We start from the raw sequence: 23,069 nt of genomic DNA, 5'->3' as shown, positions 1-23,069 counted from the left end.
CTTGTTTTCTTTTTCGTTTTTTTAATTATTTTTCAATTTTTTTAAATTTCTCGAATCATTATCAAATTTCAATTTTTTTTTTCTTTGGAATATCTCACTCTATTTGCAAATTTCAAATTTTTGAATTTTTCAATTCATTTCAAACATTTTTATTTTCAGCTTGAAATTTCCAATTTATTCCAATCTCATTCCATTTGGAATGAATTCGGTTATTCAGGTAACGATATCACGATTAATTATAATTTATATATATAACTAACAATTATAATATTATATTAATAACTATCGGACTTTCCGTCCGGCACAGTCGGCGTCAAATATAAATCTAATATTAAATGTCGTATTCACAGACACGTTACATCAAAGCCTTCCTTGTTGCTAAATTATGAAAGCGTATTGTTACTTTCTTTTCCCCCTGCGGGTACGGGGGGCCCCTCCGGGTTCGAGGGGAAACCGAATATACCCGCGGTAAGGCATGCCTGTCGTAAGAGGCGATTAAGACCCTGGCCACCAGTCCAGGGCTGTATGGAAGCTCAACTGGTCGTAGCTTCGGCTACAAGGTCAATACCAAAGACTTTAACCTGGTACCACGGGGAGCAGTAGCCCCTGGAGTTCGCTCCAGTATGCTCATTGGGTTTGGCCCTTTGTGGAGATTCGTGGTGGCTGTGGTTAAAACCCAAATCGCGGGAAGAACTGACTTTGTCAGTCGAATGTGGAGTTGCATTGCAACCGGGTGCCGGACCCAAAGTACGGCAGAGGTTTTAGATGGGCCTCGAGCCCTACCAAGGTGGTTAGTGTGTCCATGCCACACTGCCGATTGGTACTGAAAATCGTTACCCAATTTAAGTTATTGTGCGGAGGTTATTTATTATATGACGCGATGGCTGCCAGTAGGGATGGGAAACTCGATTCCGATTCTACTCGAAAATCGAGCTTTCTCGTAAAATGATCGATTTTTCAGAATCGATCTTCAGTAGTCGAAGTCGATTAAGAATCGGTTCTTGACATTCGAAAAATCGATTATTTTACGAGAAAACTCGATTCTCGAGTAGAATCCGAATCGAGTTTACCATCCCAACTGGCAGCCATCGCGTGCACATATAATAACCTCCGCAGAATAACCACCACAAAAAAAACGATTTTTTTTCCATGTAATTTATATGGAAAACAGAAAATTTGAAAGAGGCACCTCTTAATATTAATATTAAGAGCTCATCTTTTGAGTGACTTTTTTTACACATTTCGAAAGTTTTGAGCCTGTTTTTCAGTTGAAAAAAAAGGTTGCATTAAAATGGCACACCCTAATATGTACATACATTTGTACATATGTAAGATAATGAAATATCTAAAATTATTGGAGTAGTCATGCCCCAGATTCTACGGACGAACAAATGCAATGAAGCAGTACCTAATAAATTGCCCTTTCTAATGAGGAATAATCCAATATCTTCAAAACTTACATATAGGTATTTAAAAATGTATTAAAGTCTCAAAAATGTATTTTTTACCTTTTTAGTAATAACGCACAATCAGTATGTTATAAAATTATATCATATGTTTTTCAGAACAGAAAAATTCGAGAAAATAAAATACATATGTATGTGAAATTGAACACCTTCTAAAAGAACACTTAGACTATTACGTTTGCAAATTGCCCAAAATTTTTACCTCTGAGTTTACATGCCTTATATTGTTTTTTGACCAAAGGAATACCAAAACAAGTAAGGAAGGGCTAAGTTCGGGTGTCACCGAACATTTTATACTCTCGCATGGTAAAGTGATAATCGAGATTTCATTATCCGTCCTTTACATATTTTTCAAATACCGTATTTGTGTAAAGTTGTATTCGGCTATCATCATTGGTTCCTAATGTTTATACTCGTATTATACAAAGAAGGCATCAGATGGAATTCAAAATAGCTTTATATTGGAAGAAGGCGTGGTTGTGAACCGATTTCAGCCATATTTCGTACATGTCATCAGGGTGTTAAGAAAACATTGTATACCGAATTTCATTGAAATCGGTCTAGTAGCTCCTGAGATATGCTTCTTGGTCCATAAGTGGGCGGCGCCACGCCCATTTTCAATTTTTAAAAAAAGCCTGGGGGCAGCTTCCTTCTGCCACTTCTTCCGTAAAGTTTAGTGTTTCTGACGTTTTTTGTTAGTCGGTTAACGCACTTTTAGTGATTTTGAACATAACCTTTGTATGGGAGGTGGGCGTGGTTATTATCCGATTTCTTCCATTTTTGAACTGTATATGAAAATGCCTGAAGAAAACGACTTTGTAGACTTTGGTTGATATAGCTATAGTAGTTTCCGAGATATGTACAAAAAACTTAGTAGGGGGCGGGGCCACGCCCACTTTTCCAAAAAATTACTTCCAAATATGTCCCTCCCTAATGCGATCCTTTGTGCCAAATTTCACTTTAATATCTTTATTTATGGCTTAGTTATGACACTTTATAGGTTTTCGGTTTCCGCCATTTTGTGGACGTGGCAGTGGGCCGATTTTGCCCATCTTCGAACTTAACCTTCTTATGGAGCCAAGGAATACGTGTACCAAGTTTCATCATGATATCTCAATTTTTACTCAAGTTACAGCTTGCACGGACGGACGGACAGACGGACGGACGGACGGACAGACAGACATCCGGATTTCGACTCTACTCGTCGCCCTGATCACTTTGGTATATATAACCCTATATCTGACTCTTTTAGTTTTAGGACTTACAAACAACCGTTATGTGAACAAAACTTTAATACTCTCGTTAGCAACATTGTTGCGAAAGAGTATAATGAAAACGCAAAATTGCAAATACATTAGCGAAAATTGCTAGGCATAAATATGACATAAACCAGACTGTCTGACAGACATACAACGTGTAAAAATAAATGCACCGTTGGGATTTAATGATAATTAATTATGATCTACTAAATTAATTAAATGGAATAGAGATAATGATTTTTTACACCTTAACTGGTTATGTTGAGTTTCTAGCACCCAAAGGGAAATGTTAGAGTCTCTGTATAAAAACATACATATTAATTATCAACGAGTCCTTTCCTCGCCATGAGCTGCTCATACCGGACCAGTATGGCATAAAGCTCCCATACAAATTGACTGGTAAAAGTTCTTGTAAGGAATTTTTTGTCTTTGTGAAGGGTATCATATGAAGTGCTGCCGAAGTTAAAGTATTTTCTTGTTTTATTCAGTTTAAGGAAAATTGGATATGTTTGTGGTGTAAAAGTTAAAACAAATAAATATTTTCAGATATTAAAATCATTGTTGTTAAGTTAACTAAATTGAAAGTAGTAGTGCGCAATTCAATTGCAAAATCATACAATGTAAAATAATTGTATGGAAAAATATGGCGTAAAAACGAAATTGTTATCATTTCTGTAAATGGATTTGCAATTCGGTTTTGTTGCGGCAAACTGAAACTAAAGCAAATAAAAGTCATAATTTTTTCAACAGACAACAGGTGTATATGATCACGCCTAGATGTTACAAGCGGAAACATACATACATATATCTCTACAGCTGCTTTTTTTACTCTTTGCAGCGCAATTGCAACAGCTTGGGGTGCTGATAAAATTATGGTTAAGATCTATAAGGTCATACTTACAGTTAATCAGCAAGTGAAGTTATTGCGGTTGCGCAACAGACGTGTAAGCATACACAGCTCTGTTGTATGATGCTATTATTTATTCACATTAAGTTTATCTGCATATCATAATGTAAAAATAATTTAGAGTTCAGAATTGTTGGAGATTAGAGTGTAATTAATGTTGTTATAAGAGTTCACAGGCTTATATGCCCCACAGCTTTGAGCAAACGCTGTAATTAAGAGAAGCAAGGCGTGTATAATGTGTCGCTACTGAAGTCAATATTTTAACGTAAAAAAGTAGTAACATATGTATACAAATGTAGGTACCTTCACGCAGCAGGCGAGTGGTGTTTCAAAAAAATGTGTTTACATTAAACTTCACTTTAGCACGCCTTGTTTTATGTAACGCTTTAGCGCGGTATTTAATATTTAATTTTCTTAAAGCAGAATTATGTTCAAAATTTGTGTTATTGTGTTATCATTGACAATTTTTTAATTGCATTGAAAATTTAATTAATTTTGAATAATTTATAGTTATTGTTGTTCAGTTACGATTTATCATTCCAGAGGACCCCGCAGAGGAATCTTTCGTGGAGACGAAACGAGCCATAATTCAAATTCTGTTAACATGTATAATGGCTAATAAAAAATAAATTTTTTCATGTATCAAAGCTATAGTAATCAATATACCATATCAGTAGGCTGTATCCGGTGAAGAATTTTTAGGCCTACTAATCGATACCCAATTCCAAGGTGGCTCTGAAAGCCATATGCTTTAGCATATAAAAGACAGTGAAATCGAGATAGATTTCATTCCTGGAGATATAGCGTCAGATAGTAAAGTACATTGGGCGACAGACAGTTTCGAACATTCCCGGCTAAATTACATTAACTACATAATAGACTGGCAAGTCACCATTCTGAAGGGCGCTGCAGTTAAACTATATTCCTTCGTTATCGAGGAAAGTCAAATTAATATATATATCAAAGGTGAGCAAAAGCTCATAAAGGACTTCAGACCAATTAGTCTATTCTCATTATTCTTAAAAACGTTGGAAAGACTAATAAAAGTACACACAATTACACACATTAAAGTCAGAAACAACTTCACCTCAAGTAGGTATGTTATCTCCGCTTCTCTGCAGCTTAACAATGAATCTGTTGGTAGATCTCGTGAAGAAAGGGTTACTTGTAGTAGCGCACGATAACGATGTGGCAGTTTCGGTTGGTGGTAAATTCCCGAATGACCTCGCTAACCTTATGCAAACAACATTAAATGACATGAACCCGTTGGGCCGTATCGTCCGGCCTAACTTAAATGCTAGCAAGACAAAGCTGGTATTGCTTACGGGGAAACACAGTATGCAGTCATGCTGATTTTATTAAATCGTACCAAGCTAACAATCGGAGATACGGCAAGCTACGTACTTTACTGGCTCGCCTGCAATAGGGGCATTCCATGATACTTAGTAACTTCCGATTTCTACCCACTACCACAGATTTTGGAAATCCTTTAAAATCGAAACTAATTTCGGTCCCCAATATTGACTTCTCTACCAGAAAAGAAAGGAAAAGGGGCTAGGTGGACAGAAACGCAGAGATTAGAATTTATACGGATGGATCCAAACTAGATAATCGAGTGAGTGTTGGTGTCATTTTAGCAAAATTAGATACCAAAATCGCCTTACGTCTACCAGAGCCCTGCAGTATCTTACAAGCGGATATCACAGTAGGTCTTGCTATAGGGCCGCAAATGCCAACTAATAAAATTCAAAAGGAAAGCTGAGTTAATAACAGCGCGCCAGTCGTTTCTTCTTCTGTTACGATTGCATTCGACCTTCCTTATGTTTGCTAACGTGCTTTTTTTGCTGTAAAGAGGCGGGTGCGTATCTTTGCTGCACAAGTTAGTGGTCCGAGTAAATGTTAAGATCTTAGAGCATACGCATGTCTAAAACACTGGAGACATATCTTCGATCCATCACAACATAATCGATCTGATTGGTGGCTTTTCGATCCGGAGATAGCCGGGTAGCTTGATAAATTTTTCTAATACCTTCCTAGTCCACCCTGATGTTAACATCTCCAAGCACGAGTTTGATATCGTGGCAGGAGAAGCTTTCATAGGTGCCCTCCAAGTGCTCATAGAAGGCATATTTGTTCACATCGTTTTTTTCTTCCGTCGGGGCGTGGGCGCAAATCAGCGAAATGTTGAAGAACTTCGCTGTGATGCGGATTGTGGCTAGACGTTCATCCACCGGGCTGGCATGTCACTGTAGTAATTGCTACAAGGACCTACTCGCCTGCATGTCCTCAAATCGTAATTTTTAATACGTTTGAATTGGGTTTCATCTTCTTTTCATTGGTAGTGTTGTTTTATGTGGCGTGTCCCAAACCCAGTGCTCAACCCTATGTAGGGGATGTTTCGCCTTCTCTCATTTCTCGCCTTCAAATGGATGTTTTTGGGCTACCCAGACGCTGCTTGGTCAAAGACCGGATGTCGTGAGCTGCTTGAGCCATGTAAAGTAATCGTATCTTGCCACTCTCAAGTGAATAGCGCTCAGAGAACTGTCCTCACTTGTGAACTTCTACACATAGCTCCATCCTTCGATGGATGACTTTCAGATGTTGAAAATATAAAACCACATACACTGATGAAATTCATCACACACGGGGTAGTTCAGAGAGGAGACAATAGAATGATGTAATATTAGTTTCGAGGTATAACAATGGGCGTAATTGGGTAGTGATTCCTTGAGCATGAAACCTAAAAATTAAATTTTTTAAAAATTTACAAAGTAGTAGCTTTCAAAAAAATTAGAGCTTTAGTCAGAATTTTCCTTGTTTTTAGCCTGCCTAAATTCAATTTTTGATCAGAATTATATACGGAACAAGCAGATAAAAATTTCACGATTATCGGATCATTTGTTTTTAAATTATTACTACTGTAAATTCGGAAAATGTTATTTAGAGAACAACGCGTATAACAAGTGTCAATCAAATTGGATCGTTGATATCGCTTATATTGGCTCAGTAACCTAAGTATTTTAAAGACTCTAATAAATATGTATTACAAAATGTAGAAGGTTGTTTTTTTTATTAGTTTGATGAGATGGTATATAATGTAACAATAGTAATAAGGTTAAAAATCCAGAAGCTAAGAATAATAAATGTTTAGAAAAAACATTACTTTAAACGCAATTGTATTAGAGATCGTAGCGATTAAATCAAATGAAAAGGTTTTTGCGGCTTAAATATTAAAAAAAATGTTATTCCTCTTCTCAAGAATGAACTCAGAGTAAAATTTAATATTCATGAAAGCTCATTTGAATTATACAATTAATAATCCAGCCATTTAATGAGCTTATAAATGTTAATTTGTTGCATACATATTAACGATCATGTAAACAATTTTAATTAGTTCACCTCATTTAATTAAAAGCTTTTTGCAATGTTAATTTGGATAATATAGCACTTTTATATCCATATCTCCATGTTTACTGCAGTAGTTAAAATTAGCTAACTTAATATAAAATGAATTTATGCAAATGTGAAAAGAAGTTGAACACACAATTTAGTTATTTTCATTTATACATTTTCAATATTTTTCATTTTGTTAAAGTATCTACTAACATAATTATCTTTGAACTTCCTACATATGTGGAAGTTGAACCTACATAATAACGAAATTATTAGTTTCATAAGCTACATATATACGAGTACATTCACGCCGAATGATGGAATCACTCATCAATTATGTTTAACTTAAATGAAGCAAATTATTTCCCACTTACAACTTCTTCTATCAAGAGCACATTTATGGAAATTTAATTATAAGTCCATTTCACTTAAATTTGCTTTTACTCACTTTAATAAAATAATGATTTTAATTGCATACGGATACTTGATTTCAATTTGTATACTTATTTTCGGAAATGCTGGACTGGTTAAGATGTCATTTTGTCCAATAAAAGCACACAAAATGAACCAGTGAACGCAAATATAATCGCAGCTAGTAAAAGGAATTGAAGCAATGCGACGAGCACTATTGACATAAATAATCCTGCGCAAAATATAATAAATTAATTTGCTGTGGATTTTGTTCAATTGAGTTTCGCGGTTTTTATACCTTGTAACATGCAAAATATAATAGTTTAATTTATCATTTGAGAGAACTGAAACGGATTTTAAAGTGATATAATTGGATTTTTTTAATTCATGCGGTTTTTATACTGCTTGGAAAGATAACATCAACGTCCAAATAAAATAATATATTTGCAAATTCATTTCTTATGGTGAGTGTGTGGTAACAGTTCCTAAACGTAGTTTAATGTTATCACCTAAAACTTAAAATTCAAAAAAGAATTAGTAAAATTTGTCCCCATCGTTCTCTGATAATATTTTTTTTTTCATTTAAAAATTTTTGGCGGCCATTTAAAGTGAAAATTGCTATTTGCCATTAAAAAATCCCGGTATTTTGTGAGTTGAAAACACTCTTAATGTAAATATAAATTTACTAAACAATGGGGTGGAGGTATTTTATATGTAAAAATGCGTACGAAGTTTGAAATTATTCGGTCAAGCAGTTTTGAAATGACAATAAACACGGACTTTGAAAAAGTAGTTTTTAGAAAAATGCGTCTAAAACTTATAAACTAAAAAAGGGACAAAATTGGCCTAAAATGTGAAAAGTATGCACAATAATGTACAAAACGTTCCAATAAAAATACTCAGTCCATATTTAAGAAATAAATTCGCAAAAAAAAGTAATTTATTTACCATGAAAAAATTTCCTCCCCATCAATCATCTGACTGACATATTCAAACCATTGCACTGAAGCAGTCTAACAAAGCAAATAAAGCCAAGCAATAAGTCATCAGAGGACATGTAACGGCGTATCCTGTTTGAAAAGCCATGAAGGTTACGAGCCGCGTTACTAAGGTTCGAAAACTGCAATGACTAGTCGTTACAGTAACAAAATTTTTTGTATTTGTTGTGGTTTGCTTAACGAACATTTCTAAACTTTAATGCAACTAGCTACTCAATTTTGTTCATCAGTTCATTAGTATGATTGATACACTTATTAATATTCATACATTCAACTCTATACGCAATTCAAGCAGCAGAAATGTTGTAATAAAATATTACTCAATTAGTATCCTGACAAGGAAAAACAGAACTTTTTAAATATAACTGTTTCTGGTGGCGGCACCTGTTGGTGGGTATATGAAATAAAAAGTGTGATCTCTTGTTGACATTTCGTCAAAATTTTAAGACAATTGGATAACTACAATCGATGTTATCGATCAAAAAGTGACAGCAGCTTTTGGTCATCGGTCGGTAAAATGCAAAGAGCAAATATTAAATTTTGTTTTAAGCTTGGGAAAACGTTTACTGAAACATTTCAAATGATGAAAAAAGTTTATGGTGATCAGTGCCTATCCCGTAGTAATGTGCATGAGTGGTTTGAGCGATTCCAAGAAGATTGTGAGGCCCTCTGTGACGATCAGAAGTCGGTCGTCTTCTTCTTCTTCTTAATTGGCGTAGACACCGCTTACACGATTATAGCCGAGTTAAGGCGCGCTGCCTGTCGTTTCTTCTTTTCGCTACGTGGCGCCAATTGGATATTCCAAGCGAAGTCAGGTCCTTCTCCACTTGGTCCTTCCAACGGAGTGGAGGTCTTCCTCTTCCTCTGCTTCCCCCGTCGGGTACTGCGTCGAATACTTTCAGAGCTGGAGTGTTTTCGTCCATTCGGACAACATGACCTAGCCAGCGTAGCCGTTGTCTTTTAATTCGCTGAACTATGTCGATGTCGTCGTACATCTCGTACAGCTCATCGTTCCATCGAATGCGATATTCGCCGTGGCCAATGCGCAAAGGACCATAAATCTTTCGCAGAATTTTTCTCTCGAAAACTCGTAACGTCGACCCATCGGTTGCTGTCATCGCCCAAGCCTCTGCACCATATAGCAGGACGGGAATTATGAGTGACTTATAGAGTTTGGTTTTGTTCGTCGAGAGAGGACTTTACTTTTCAATTTCCTACTCAGTCCGAAGGAGCACCTGTTGGCAAGAGCAATCCTGCGTTGGATTTCTAGGCTGACATTATTGGTGGTGTTTACGCTGGTTCCAAGATGGACGAAATTATCTACGGTCTCGAAGTTATGACTGTCGCGAGTGCGACGACTGTTTGTTTGATGACAGGAGATATTTCGTCTTGCCCTCGTTCACTGCCGGACCCATTTGTTTTGCTTCCTTGTCTAGTCTGGAGAAAGCAGAACTAACGGCGCGGGTGTTAAGGCCGATGATATCAATATCATCGGCAAACGCCAGCAGCTGTACACTCTTATAAAAGATGGTACCTTCTCTATTAAGTTCTGCAGGTCGAATTATTTTCTCCAAGAGTAGATTGCAGAAGTCGCACGAAAGGGAGTCGCCTAGTCTGAAACCTCGTTTGGTATCGAACGGCTCGAAGAGGTCCTTCCCGATCCTGACGGAGCTTTTGGTGTTGCTCAACGTCAGTTTACACAGCCGTATTAGTTTTGCGGGGATACCAAATTCAGACATCGCGGCATAAAGGCAGCTCCTTTTCGTGCTGTCGAAAGCAGCTTTGAAATCGACGAAGAGGTGGTGTGTGTAGATTCTTCTTTTCACGAGTCTTATCCAAGATTTGGCGCATGGTGAATATCTGGTCGGTTGTTGATTTTCCAGGTCTGAAGCCACACTGATAAGGTCCAATCAGTTTGTTGACGGTGGGCTTTAATCTTTCACACAATACGCTCGATGGAACCTTATATGCGATGTTGAGGAGTTGGCGCAGATTGTGATGTCGCCCTTTTTTATGGATTGAGCATAGCACACTTAAATTCCAATCGTTGGGCATGCTTTCGTCCGACCATATTTTACAAAGAAGCTACTCGTCCCAGTCCTTGTCCCGTCCATCGCATTCCTTGAACGGTGGTGATGTCAGCCTTCACTCTAACGAGGACATCAACCAGCCGGGCAGCCCTTCCCAATTAAGGGTCCGGACATTCCAGGTGTCCTTTTTTCGTTTGCCATGGTCGTCATCAAAAGGGGGTCTCTCATCCGAGGCTGTGTTTTCCTTTTCATTGGGGGTGTTTTTTTTACGTGGCGGGCCCCAAACCCAGCGCACAACCCTATGCAGGGGATGTTTCGCCTTCTCACATTAGCTCGCCTTCGAACGGATGTTCTTAGGCTACCCAGAGGATACTTGGTCAAAGACCGGAGGTAGTGAGCTGCTTGAGCTATGTGTAAAAGAATCGTTTCTGGCCACTCCCAAGTGAATGGCGATCAGAGAACTTTCCTCACTTGCGTGAACTTCTACACATGATCGGTCGTCTTCAGAAGTCAAAATTAAAGACAATGCTGATTTGTTTTTACGATTCCGAGGGTATTGTACACCGAGAGTTCGTCCCACCTGGCCAACGATTAATGCTGTGTTTTACCTTGATGTTATGAAGCGTCTTTTGTCACGCATTCGTCGTGCTCGACCACAATACCGTGAGGCAGGGTCCTGGCACCTGTTGCACGATAATGCGCCGTGTCATCGGTCGACGCTTGTCACTGATTTTTTGACAAAAAACTCCATATTAACCATTAATCACTCATCCTACTCATCTGATCTGGCACCCTGTGATTTTTACCTATTTGAAAAACTTCATTTGCGCTTGAAATGACACTGGTTTCTGAACATTTCAGCTATCCAAAAGGCGACGACCGATATTCTCAAGAGCATTCCGAAAAATGACCTAAAACACTCATTTGAAATGCTAATTGACGGGCTAAACGCTGTATCGAAGCACAAGGAAACTACTTTGAATAAAAAAACATAACTTTTAAAAAATTTTTTTTTTGTTGTTTTTTTAACAGTCCTGTTTCTTTTGCGACAGAACTTGTAAATTAACACATTTTTACATCCGCGAACGCGCAGATAAATGAGAACATGCGTGGTCTTTTATTGGTTTGCCAGATTCAAATCAAATATATATCTTCAACTAACTAGTATTTATACATTTAATTCTTATTTACATAAAGCTAGTTCATGATGAAGCTGAAGTGCATCAGCATATTTCGGCAGAATGTTAATCGTTCTTTTCTGTTTACAATTATTTTTACTATGTCTTCTTGTGAAAGCCACCAATTTTGTAATGGATTGTTTCATTCAGAAAGGCATATAAAATTCTTAAATAAGCAAAAAACTTACATACACATTTTTATTTATGAGACTGGATAATTATAAAGTGCAAAGATACATTTTTATTTACAATTACGATAAAGGTGATGTGTGAATCGTCCCCAATTTACTATTATTTTGATTTAATTTATATATTTTTTTGGTTTGGGAATTTTGCGAGATTTTTTGTGTTTTAATATTGCAGAAGTTATGAAAATTATTCCTAAAATTAAAATTATATACCAACAAGTAAGAAAGCGCTAAGTTTGGGTGCAACATTTTATACTCTTCCAACTTGCACGAGTCAAAACCAGAGAAATACCTTAAGGTCTAAAGCGTCAACCAGAGGATCGGAATCCAAGCAATTTTACATATACATATACTATATTTAACTCATACACTGACTGACATATTCGGCATAAGATTGGCTAGAAATAGGAAAATTATTATATGTAGTGTTGTTCAAAAATGAACATGGACATTCAGTACGCATTGTTACTCTTTATAATCGGCGTGCTAGCAGAAATCTTCATTTACTATCGATTGAAAACCAGGCGACGACTACAAGCTGCTGTCACTTTTGTTGTCTGGCAGAATGTTCAAAATTGAACATGTTTATTTTCTTAAATAAGATAAGTTAAGAAATGTGTAATAATCACTAATAATCATTTCTTTCCTCGGCAATATGTTCAAATATCATTGAACATGCTTAGTATATGCAAAGCCGAAATTAAACTAATTATAAATATCTATTTATATATTAATACATACATACATACATAATGCATTTACATGCAATGCAGCAAAATAAAAGAAAAAATATGTAATAAGAATACAATACAGAAAAACAACCCTTATGGTGGTTATTGTATCCGTATTCTTCATCAAAAATCTCAAGATCTTGTATGACAGCACACACACACACACATGTATTGCATTGTATAGTTGAAAACAACCCCATGTGGTGTGCCGTACAAATAATATTTAACTAGATGAGTAAGACTTAAAATAGTATATAAGGTGTACAATATTTGCAATAAAATCAGAATGAAATATTTCTCACTCAATGAAGGTCAGATTATTTCCCCCACCAGAGGTAACCCTGCAAAAAATGCGACTAGTCCGGGATGTGTCCGGGATTAGTCGCAAAGGAACATGCGACTAATCCCACTTTACATCTCTTTGTATGGACTGAACTGTTCCCTTTTGTTCGAGCATGTCCTATGAAGAGACTAATTGTACCCATTTATACCCAAATGGGTACAAAAAGGGACTAGTCGCTTTGTAGGTCGCAATGGTAGCAGAATGAGACCAGTCGTTATAAAACCTCTAAAATCCCTTTAACAATCAAGATAAATTTTATCCGAAGCCTTCGTTTTAAAATATGTATTTTTATTTAATTGACTTTAAACACTTTAAATACAGCTTCTCTAACATAAATCTGACAAATCAAAATTTTTGCAAAACTCATGAAAGAAATTATCATCAAAATTTAAAAAAATGTATCTTAAAAAAAATCGTTTACGCAGTTTTGTACTCCACTCAAAAAGTTCGCGTTGATTTCTTGCTTTCATATAACGCGTGAACAAAATTTATTCTTTAAGAAAAAAAAAACGAAATAAAATGGGCTACAAACTTTTAGGAGCATATTTCTTGTGAGTTTTTAGCTGCGAAAATTTTAAAATAAATATTCGTTCTGGTTTCTTTACGAGTTTTATAAATCACATTTTTTAAATAATTTTATAATAAAAATTAAAAAAGAAAAATTCAGTCCAGAAATAAGAAGTCAGAATTTAAAGTCTGAAATATTACAACTTTGTACTATTGCAGTTTTATATTAAAAAAAAAAAAAACAATTGGAGGGGTAGTAGTTTAAGATGCAGAATTCTTCTTTTTTTGTCGATAAGCTTTCTTAAAGCATTTAGCTTTTTCGAAAGCAATGGCTTTGCGCAGCGCGTCCTCCGGCGACAATCCCTTAAATGGTAATTTGGCAATGGCTCCTAAATGAAAAGAAGATTTAATTTAACTTGAAATAAAAACATACATATGTGTAAAACAATGGTATGGAATATTTATCTTACCAGTCAATGAAGCATAAAAATTTGGGAAAGATTTTAAGCTTATCTTTCCATGTGAACCATCCACGTTTATTGACGCTATGACGTCCTTATTTAACAGCAGCCTTATATTTCTGAGATTGTTGCATAAAATAGCAGACATCGCAGATTCCTATAAAATATGTTTAAATAATATTTGTAAACTGAGCTATGATATAAATCTATATATCAAATTAACTTACATATACATCTCTGTTAGTAGGGGTAATTTTTTCCTCCAACTGATGCATTTCTGGGACGTCACTTATTGGGAAATATTTTGTGATGGGTGCATTTTTTGATTCTTGGCGAATCAATTGCTCAGTCGCCACCTTTTGGACCGCTATTGCATCCATTATAGCAGTATTCTGTGCTTCGACTATCAATTGCAGGTCGTCTAATTTTTTGCCAATATCCTGTAACTGCTTTTCAAACGTGTTGCAGTGGCTGCAGCAAACAACTTCAAACACGCCTTGGTTGGATTCTAAAACAATAAATTTAAATGCTCCAGAGTACAGATTATCGAATCATAGACGAACATACAAATTCAAATTTACTATTACTAAAAGAATTTACCATTGAATTTACCAATTGCATCCTACTACTACGGTACAAGGGTAGACCGTTTTTTTTTTTTTTTTTTTTTTTTTTATAGTAGGAGGAAGCATCGAAAGCCGGAGTGCGGGACTTTAATCCGCTAAACCTAACCTACTCCCACCTCATGTCTCTCCCACGGGACCACTAGACAAAGTATTACTTCATGACAGCATTCCACTTTACAGAGGACTCGCACATAAGTGCTGTCAAATTTTCCACCGTGATACTACCTCCAGTGGTGGTTTTCAGCTTTTCCCTTATACTAGAAAACCGAGGGCAATGAAAGAACACGTGTTCAGAGTCTTCTATACACTCTGTACACGTCGGACAGTATTGACTAAAGTCATGACGATATTTGAATAGATAGCTTCTGAAGCAACCATGCCCACTGAGTATTTGGGTAAGGTGGAAATCCAGGTCTCCATGTTGCCTACCTATCCACGAGTGTATGTCCGGAATCAGTCGGTAGGTCCACCGTCCTTTGCATGAAGTTTGCCACCGCTGCTGCCACATTGCAATGCTTTTTATTCTCTCTCTTCTCTTTTGGCTGTGATAGATGTCTCTGATAAGTTATATATTCGTGCGAATTCGTCTCCCTGGATGTCAATCGGTGCCATACTGGCTAATACCTCAGCAGCGTCATTTGAAATGGTTCGGAAAGCACTTATCACTCGTATTGCTGAAAGCCTATGCACTGTGTTAATTGGTCTAGCATATGATTTTGTTTCTAGCGCCTGTATCCATATTGGAGCCGCATACAGGATCACTGAACTTATTGCCTTAGCTATTAAACATCGTCGGCTGGAACGCACACAGCCTTTATTTGCCATCATTCTAGATAACGCATTAAATATTTTATTAGCTTTACTTGTCGCATTTTCTAAGTGTTCTTTGAACTTGAGTCTTGAGTCCACTATTACCCCAAGATACTTCAACTGCGGCTGTGAAGTAATCTCACATTCTCCTATGGTCAGCGATATTTTCTCCTCAATTTTCCTTGAGCTTATGAGCAGGACTTCTGTTTTCTGCTCAGCCAGCTCTAGACTCTTAGTAGTAAACCATCGGCGCAGACCATTTATGCTGTCATTGCATTTGATCCGGAGGTCATCCAGATGTTTAGCTACAGCTACCACTACGAGGTCATCCGCATAAGCGATTGTTTTCACATTTTTGGTTGCGGTATTCTTAACACCCCGTCGTACATTAGGTTCCATAACAACGGGCCTAAAACCGAGCCTTGCGGTACTCCACTGGAGATAGTGTAGCTCTGAGTGCCCTCGTCCGTCTCGTATAGCAATATCCTATTTTGGAAATAACTCATTATAATATTTATCAGATAATGAGGAGCATCTATATCGTGTAGAGCTTTTATTATATTTGCCCATTTTGCGGAGTTGAACGCATTCTTCACATCCAGGGTTATTAGCGCGCAGTATTTTTTCCTGCCACCTTTCCATCTTTTTCCACTTATTGCACATTTTGCAGTATCAACTACTTCTCTTAATGCGTCAATAGTGGACTTCTTTTTAATAAAGCCGTATTGTCTCTCTGATAATCCGCCGGCTTTTTTGATTTTTAACTCCAAGCGGTTTCTTACAATGCTTTCGTACACTTTCCCAATTGTGTCGAGCATGCAAAGAGGTCGATAAGATGAAGGTTCTTCTGGTGGCTTTTTTGGCTTTGGGAGTAGAACCAGACGCTGTATTTTCCACGGATCAGGGAACACCTCTTCTAATATACACGCATTGTACATATTAACAAATAGGCTGGGCCTTAGAGTTATGGCTTCTTTAAGGGCTCTATTTGGTATACCATCTATTCCGGGCGCTTTAGAGTTTTTGATTTTTTCGCAATAGCCAATAATTCGTCTTCTGTGACTAATAGGGGTGGCTCCGTAGCTTCGTTTCGTTTAATATAGGAAATTGAGGCATGTGTTGGGAATAACGCTTCGACAACATTTTTCATAAAGGATGCGTTCTTAGGTTGCTGAGACTTATTTTTAAACTTCGACATACAAATTTTGTATGCCGTTCCCCAGGGGTCTATGTTCGCTTCTTCACAGAGCTTTTCGAAACAGGATCTCTTACTACGGATAATGGCTGACTTCAGGAGCTTTTTTGATATTTAAATGATTCTCTGAGTCTGATTTCGTTATCACCTCCCTGGTTACGCTGTAGGCGGCGTCTAGCTGAGTGACAGAGCTTCCTCAGCCTGGCGATTTCGTCGTTCCACCAGTACACCGGCTTCCTATTTATATTGTGTCTCGTCCTGCGCATAGTTGCATCGCATGCTGCAACTAGCTCCTTTTGCACAGCGGATACTAAGTGGGCGGCATCTTCGCCTGATGCCTTTGCCGCACTCCAGACGCTTTCAAAAACGTTAGTATCAAAGTCTTTTTGCCGCCAACTTCGTTTTCGAGAAGTATTTCTACGACAGAGTTCCGTTTCCTGTGAGAACGAAACTTCGGCAATTATAGCCATATGGTCGCTATTTGTATACAAGTCTGACACCTTCCATTTAGTATGCCTGCTAAGCGCGTCGTTGGCAAACATTAAGTCTATTACTGATCCTTTATTTCCCTTTTGAAAGGTATTTTGTGTGCCACTGTTTAAAATCATAAGGTTTGTTTGACTCAAAAATTCTAGAATGAGGCGACCACGATGGTTTGTAATTCTGCTACCCCAAGCAGTAGACCATGCGTTGAAATCTCCCGCTATTATTATTGGGGTTTTGCTTCTGATTTCTAGAGACAACTCCAGGAGAAAATCTTCAAATTCGCTAATTGTTGCACTAGGACGAGCATAGCAGCTTACAAAAAATATTCCTTGTATATTCGCCCATGTAAAGCCATTATGGGTTTCATTGGAGCGAGATGTGAAGGCTTGTCCTTTGCAGGCCCATATTGCTGCTTTGCCACTTACATCTTTACACCAAGTGCTTTCCGAACGTTGAGAATATTGTTCGCTTAATATGGCGACATCTATGCTTTCTTCTAGCACCGTCTGTTTTAGAAGGTCTTGTGCTGCAGCGCAATGATTGAGATTAAGTTGCAGTATCTTCATTTTTTCGTTGACTTTAACATATCTGCGTATTTAGGACAGGCCGTACTCAGAACAGAGTGTTCCCCTTTGCAGAGCATGCAACTCGGGGAATTCGTGCATGTCTTTGCCATGTGACCTGGGGTTCCGCAACGAGTACAAAGGGATGACCTATCAATGGGGCTGCTACATTTGGGTGCTATATGTCCTAGTTGGAAGCACCTAAAACAACGAGTAATAGGTGAAAATTCCCGGAGACGACAAATAGACCACCCGATCTTTACTTTACCGCACTTAAGTAAAGTTTTGGCATCCTCAGCTCGTAGGCATATAAGAGCTATTTGAGTGCCACTTCGAGTTTTCCGCAAATTTTTTATATTTTGCTTCCCCAGGTTCTGGATCCCACACTCCTTGTGTAATGCCTCACAGATTTCTTCAGGGGTGGTTATCTCATCCAAGTCTTTACACATAATGGTAATATTATGAGTTTTTGGCTGTATTACGGCCATCTCACCAATAACTCCTTCTAGGGCACTTTCGAACGTGTCGGCTCTCTTTTCTGCTTGATTTTTTAGTTCAATTAGCAGGTCTCCTTTGAGGGTTTTTCTAATGTACCTCACGTTTGAACCCAGTTCTTCAAGCCCTCTGTCGCATTTTATTTTTTTCAAAATATCCGCATACGACGCTCCCTCCTTTTTTGTTAAGATTATAGCGTCTGGTTTCGATCTGATTTTTTTCACGATCGGTTTCTTCTTTCTTACGACGTCTACCCATTTCTCGCCAGCGCGCTTGTCTCCCACACTGTCTTTGTGCATGCATTCAGTGACCTCACTATATGTTGCTTGCACTTTATGACTCATGTTTTTCGGCTTCTTTGTTGGTGGCAAATATCCCAATACCTCGCGAGGTCTCTTTGGGGCATTTTTATCACTTTTGATAGGAGATACCTGCGACGCTTTTTTCCTACCATAACTCTTTTCGACGGGCGCTCTTGCTTTTCTGCTTTGTCATACAAGCTTGTGATACAGCTTATCAGATCCCGCATAGCTTGGTTAATATGTCTCTGACCAGACATCATGCTTTCGAGCTCTTTGATTTTTTTTCCCAGTATGCAGAAATTACTGGGATTTTCATTATTTCCATTATTTTGGAGCTGCTCACATTTGCCACCTTTGCCTGCTTGGTCGGGATTTTCGCATATTTTTGCTGATCCAGTAGCGGTGGCCCCTTCAGGTTTGCCTTTTGGAGGCGTTCTCAAAATTTTTGAGTTCCTCCGAAAAGGATTCTCTGGTGTGCATCCCAAACTGTTCTCAGAGGCCATAATTCTGCCAGAGAATAGTTGGGAACACCTGTCAGTGGGTACGTTCAGTCTTTGCCCTAATAAACCTTACTTATATTTTGATGGTTGGCAATGCCGTAACCAAAGCAAAACAAAGAAGGAGAAAAAGGAGAAACAAAACAAAAAAAACAGCTGATAGACTAAGTCAAAACGGCAAAAAGGAATTAAGTGCACGTTTTGATACGCTGTTACGAGGGGAAATTCCTATTTATTTTTTGTTTTATGTATATAAAATTATCAAAAAAGGGGAAGGTAAGTGCCAAATTCTATTCTATTGAAACCAAATCAAGTACTTATCTAATTTTTGGTACTAGCATCCACTAAATCAGAGGTCCAGTTCCAGTCTCCCGGTAAGTCTCAAGCAAAAACACACAAAAACAAGTCTGCTACCACTTTAAAAATCACCAATTATTTCTGATGTTTTGGACCACTAAAAAACACGTCTGCTTTCACTAACATGTAAGCGTACAAGGGTAGACCGTCAATATTTATTTCTGCAATTATGGTGTTATAATCAAGCAATTTTTCCCCAATTTTATATAGCTGCGCCTTAATGCCAAAATTACAAAAAAGTCCCGGGCTCATATTTTGCACCATTAACTGGGGCTTATTTCTTAATAGAGATTGTGCACTTTTAGGTACTTTAATATTTTCTGCTGCAAGAAGTGCAAGCAGTTCAGAAAGGCTTTTGTGGTTTATTTTATTACGAATTGACCACATTTTCAATTTCTGCTGAAATGGGACTTCCACTGAGCGACTTGGCACATATGGTAGAACCTCCTCTACATTTCCAGCAATCCTAGCAGTGGACACGGTCGACACAGCGTAATTTCTACCTAGTCTTAACTTTTCACGATTCTTTTTTCTTTCCCTACTTATTATTCTCCTTAGGTGACGCTTGCTTACCTTACTCATCTTGTACAAAAACTCCTTTTCTCACTTTGCTGCTATTCCTTTTTTCTTTTATTTGTTTTAATAATGTTGATTTAGCCAAACAGATTTTCAATTTTCACTTTTCGCACTTCTTACCGATTTACGGGAAATATTATCGATAGTACTGCCTTGGAACTATCTCGATACATACATTTACCCTCATTTAAACTTTTGCGTAATTCGAGTCAAATTGCGCTAAAAAAATTAAATAAATTAGTAAGTGTGTTTCGATAAAAAATGTGCATATATTTACTCACCGGGTCATTAGTTTTCGTTAACTCTTTTTCTCCTTAATACATTTATTACCTTCTGCAGATATTTTGTTCTTCCCATTATTAACAAATTACCACTGGCAATAGTAATATGCACGCAAATCACAGTTCTAACTTATTTCTTTTTATATTTTATTTTATTGTAGTTATAGGTGTTTTATGTTATTACGCGTAAAAATGTTGTCAAGCACTTTTTTAGTTTACTTTCGCAAAAATAGTCAATGTAATATAAATACAATGCTGGAAAACATGTCCACCACAATGAAAAAATAGATATAAACAGTGCTTATCAATTTGTTTAGATAAATAATCTCTTGATGTCGATTCCTTTTGTCTGCTCGCAATACCTTTCGATATAATAATGGTATAATATCAGTAGATAATTATCGATATAGAGACGTCGATAGGTTTCGACTTCTAGTTCTGCAACTGTGAAAAGAGTGTTGTTAACTACGTAAGACATTTTCGAGCTTAGGTTGAAAAGGCTCACAATTTCAAAATGAATTGGCTTGAGTGGTTTTAAATCCAAATCAATAATTGTTAAAAATGATAATATGCTTATAAAATACAAGCTTTGCTCAGATCTACAGCTTACTAAATATTTGCAGAAACAAAGGTCTATGCTTAGAGAATAATTGACAGCATGCCTAATATCCAGGCTTTTACTTAAAGCAGTATTCTATCTTCTTATTGAAGAAAAAGCTATTATAAATGATCATTTCTTTGAACCATAAGTGATACAAAAAGTACAATGATTGAGATTTCGTGTATAGCGAAAATATTCTCTTGCATATTAATTGTTTCTAACATCAGGTTATTAATCATTATAACCTAAATTTCACTTCGAATCGAAATGTAGGTATTAAAATCAAATCTCCAAACGTCTTAAATATTTATCTTTTAGGTTATATCATTTAGCTCGACGATATTTAAGAAAAAGTACATCGATGAAATTTCCCCTTTGTTTGTAAGTAGCACAAAAAAAGGGAAATTTCCCTAACTTAACAACACTGTATTTAAATGTAAACAAAGTCGCAGAAGTGCAGATAAACAACCAAATGAAGCAATTGGTAAGTTGTTATTGAAATATAGTTGTGTAAATCTCACAATAAATTAATTATATTATGAATTATTGCAGCATGCAACTGTTTTGTTCTACGGCTAATCACATAAGCAACCAACAGTTGGTTATTTCATCAGAGTCTGGAACGTTCTGCAGGGGATTTGATAATAAGGTATGTTGGTTTTTTTAAGTAAGCATTTATTGGTGGATTATATTGTTGCTCTTGAATCTATTATCAATGCTTTTACAGATCCAGATTTTATTAAAAACCAAGTATCATCATGGAAGCCTACATTTGAATGCCGCTCTTGAGACAAATACGTACATGATTGAAATATAAAATTCTGTTAGAAAAAGCTATTTTTCATAAAAATGTTTGGAAATTATTAATGTTAATGTATACTAAAAGAAAGATAGTTTAATTATCTTTTAATCCATAATGAATTAAAAAAAATTCATTTATTTTGTAAATGCTTCAAGGCTATATTTATTGTTTTATGCAAGTCAAAAGTACATGTCGAAATACAAAATGTTGTTAGCATGGGCTTTGTTTTATAAGCATGTTTAAAAATATACAATGTTAACGCATATATGAAAATGGAGATAGTTCAATTATCTTTCGTTCTGATTAAAATTTCTTATAAAAATTTTTCAGTTTGTAAAAAGTTTCAATGTTTTTGTACACCGCCTCTTGCTAGTGCAAAGACATGTACGAAATTCATTACTTATGGTTTTTTTTAAATGTAATAGGTTATGATAATTGAATGGAAGGAAATTCAGTAACTTTGCTTTGAAATTTATGAATGTATTTTTGCCAAAATTCTAACTTTTTTCCCAATAGTACCCGATAGGGATTAATTGAGACTAATTGATCTCCAATTATACCCGTTTGAGACTAGTTGCGACTAATTAATACTCAATTGTTCCACATCGAGACTAGTCCCGGAATACTCTCTTTAGAGATTAGTCGCACAATTTTTTGCAGGGAAGGAATAAATAATCTTTTTTTGAGTTTTTTTACATTTTTTGGTCCTTCGAGCCGGATGAAGAGCTCGGCCAAAATCAAAAAGTCTGTATTTAAAAAACAGGCAACATACAAAAAATCCCTGTTTAAAATACAGGCAACATAAAAAAAATAATTGTAAGACGGGTGTATATTCCCGCATATTAGAACCTTTAATAACATTTTTTGGTCCTATCGAGCCTAAAACAAAAAAAAAAAAGAGCTCAGCCAAATTTAAAGAAGCCCTGTTATTAATACAAATACAGGCAAAATTAAATTGTTAGACGGGTGTACGGGTGTATATTCCCGCATTAAAACCGATCGCATAAGCCGTTTTAGCAGAGACTAAACGCAGTGATCTAACTGCTATCCAAGAGATATTCAGCGGCTGTGAGTCGAGGCACAGCAAGGTCAACTAGGCGGCCAAATCAAATACCTCCAACGATTTCTTTGGAGAAAAACAAGCAACACCCTGACAAATACATACAAGTCACATACATTTGATTTGGATCTTGGAATCTTCATATTCAAGAGGAGAATTCAACTCTCAGAGAAGTAATGGAAGATCTCCACCAAATCACTGCAATAAAAAGTGATCATATTAAACATTTGAAAATTGTGTTTCTTCAAATGCACAATTTTCACACAAATTATTTTTCAAAAATTTTTCCTGAAGTTGAAAATTTATATTTTGAAATAACGGCGGAGTATTTCCAAAATCTCAAACTTTGTTTAGCGAGATTACAAAAAGAGAGCCCGAAATTAGTTATATTTCTCTTCAGCGTGACTTGAAAATTTATACCGTTTTTGACTCGGATTTAAAATGTACAAAAGTTCCAATCTTTTATCTACCTTGTATATAGATCTGTCTTCTGCTGAGGAGGAAACAGCAGAAGTAATAAAGGAAGACAAAAACCTATATGAAGTT

General features: G+C 36.6%; 1 protein-coding gene and 1 pseudogene across 1 annotated transcript; one reads left to right on the top strand and one right to left on the bottom strand.

The window, feature by feature from the left end:
- LOC126758881 (kelch-like protein 17) overlaps positions 1-23,069 on the top strand; it is a 47,820-nt pseudogene that overhangs the window by 12,536 nt on the left and 12,215 nt on the right.
- Positions 13,502-14,440, bottom strand: LOC126751153 (uncharacterized). Its single transcript, XM_050461171.1, has 3 exons — positions 14,100-14,440; positions 13,882-14,029; positions 13,502-13,800 (listed from the first exon to the last, which is right to left on the bottom strand). The coding sequence occupies exons 1-3, from the start codon at positions 14,250-14,252 to the stop codon at positions 13,673-13,675; spliced, it is 429 nt and encodes a 142-aa protein (XP_050317128.1). The 5' UTR covers positions 14,253-14,440; the 3' UTR covers positions 13,502-13,672.

The sequence above is a fragment of the Bactrocera neohumeralis genome, chromosome 2, assembly GCF_024586455.1.
Source record: "Bactrocera neohumeralis isolate Rockhampton chromosome 2, APGP_CSIRO_Bneo_wtdbg2-racon-allhic-juicebox.fasta_v2, whole genome shotgun sequence".
Classification (NCBI taxonomy): Eukaryota; Metazoa; Arthropoda; class Insecta; order Diptera; family Tephritidae; genus Bactrocera; species Bactrocera neohumeralis.
The sequence above is the reverse complement of the archived record's forward strand: the minus strand, read 5'-3'. Positions and strand labels throughout refer to the sequence as shown.

Excerpts from the sequence above, each read along its gene's own strand:
- LOC126751153 (XM_050461171.1), bottom strand. The coding sequence starts at position 14,252 with ATGGATGCAATAGCGGTCCAAAAGGTGGCGACTGAGCAATTGATTCGC. Across the intron at positions 14,030-14,099 it reads CTACTAACAGAGATGTATAT|GAATCTGCGATGTCTGCTAT; the intron begins GTAAGTTAATTT and ends CATATTTTATAG. Across the intron at positions 13,801-13,881 it reads TTTTTATGCTTCATTGACTG|GAGCCATTGCCAAATTACCA; the intron begins GTAAGATAAATA and ends CTTTTCATTTAG.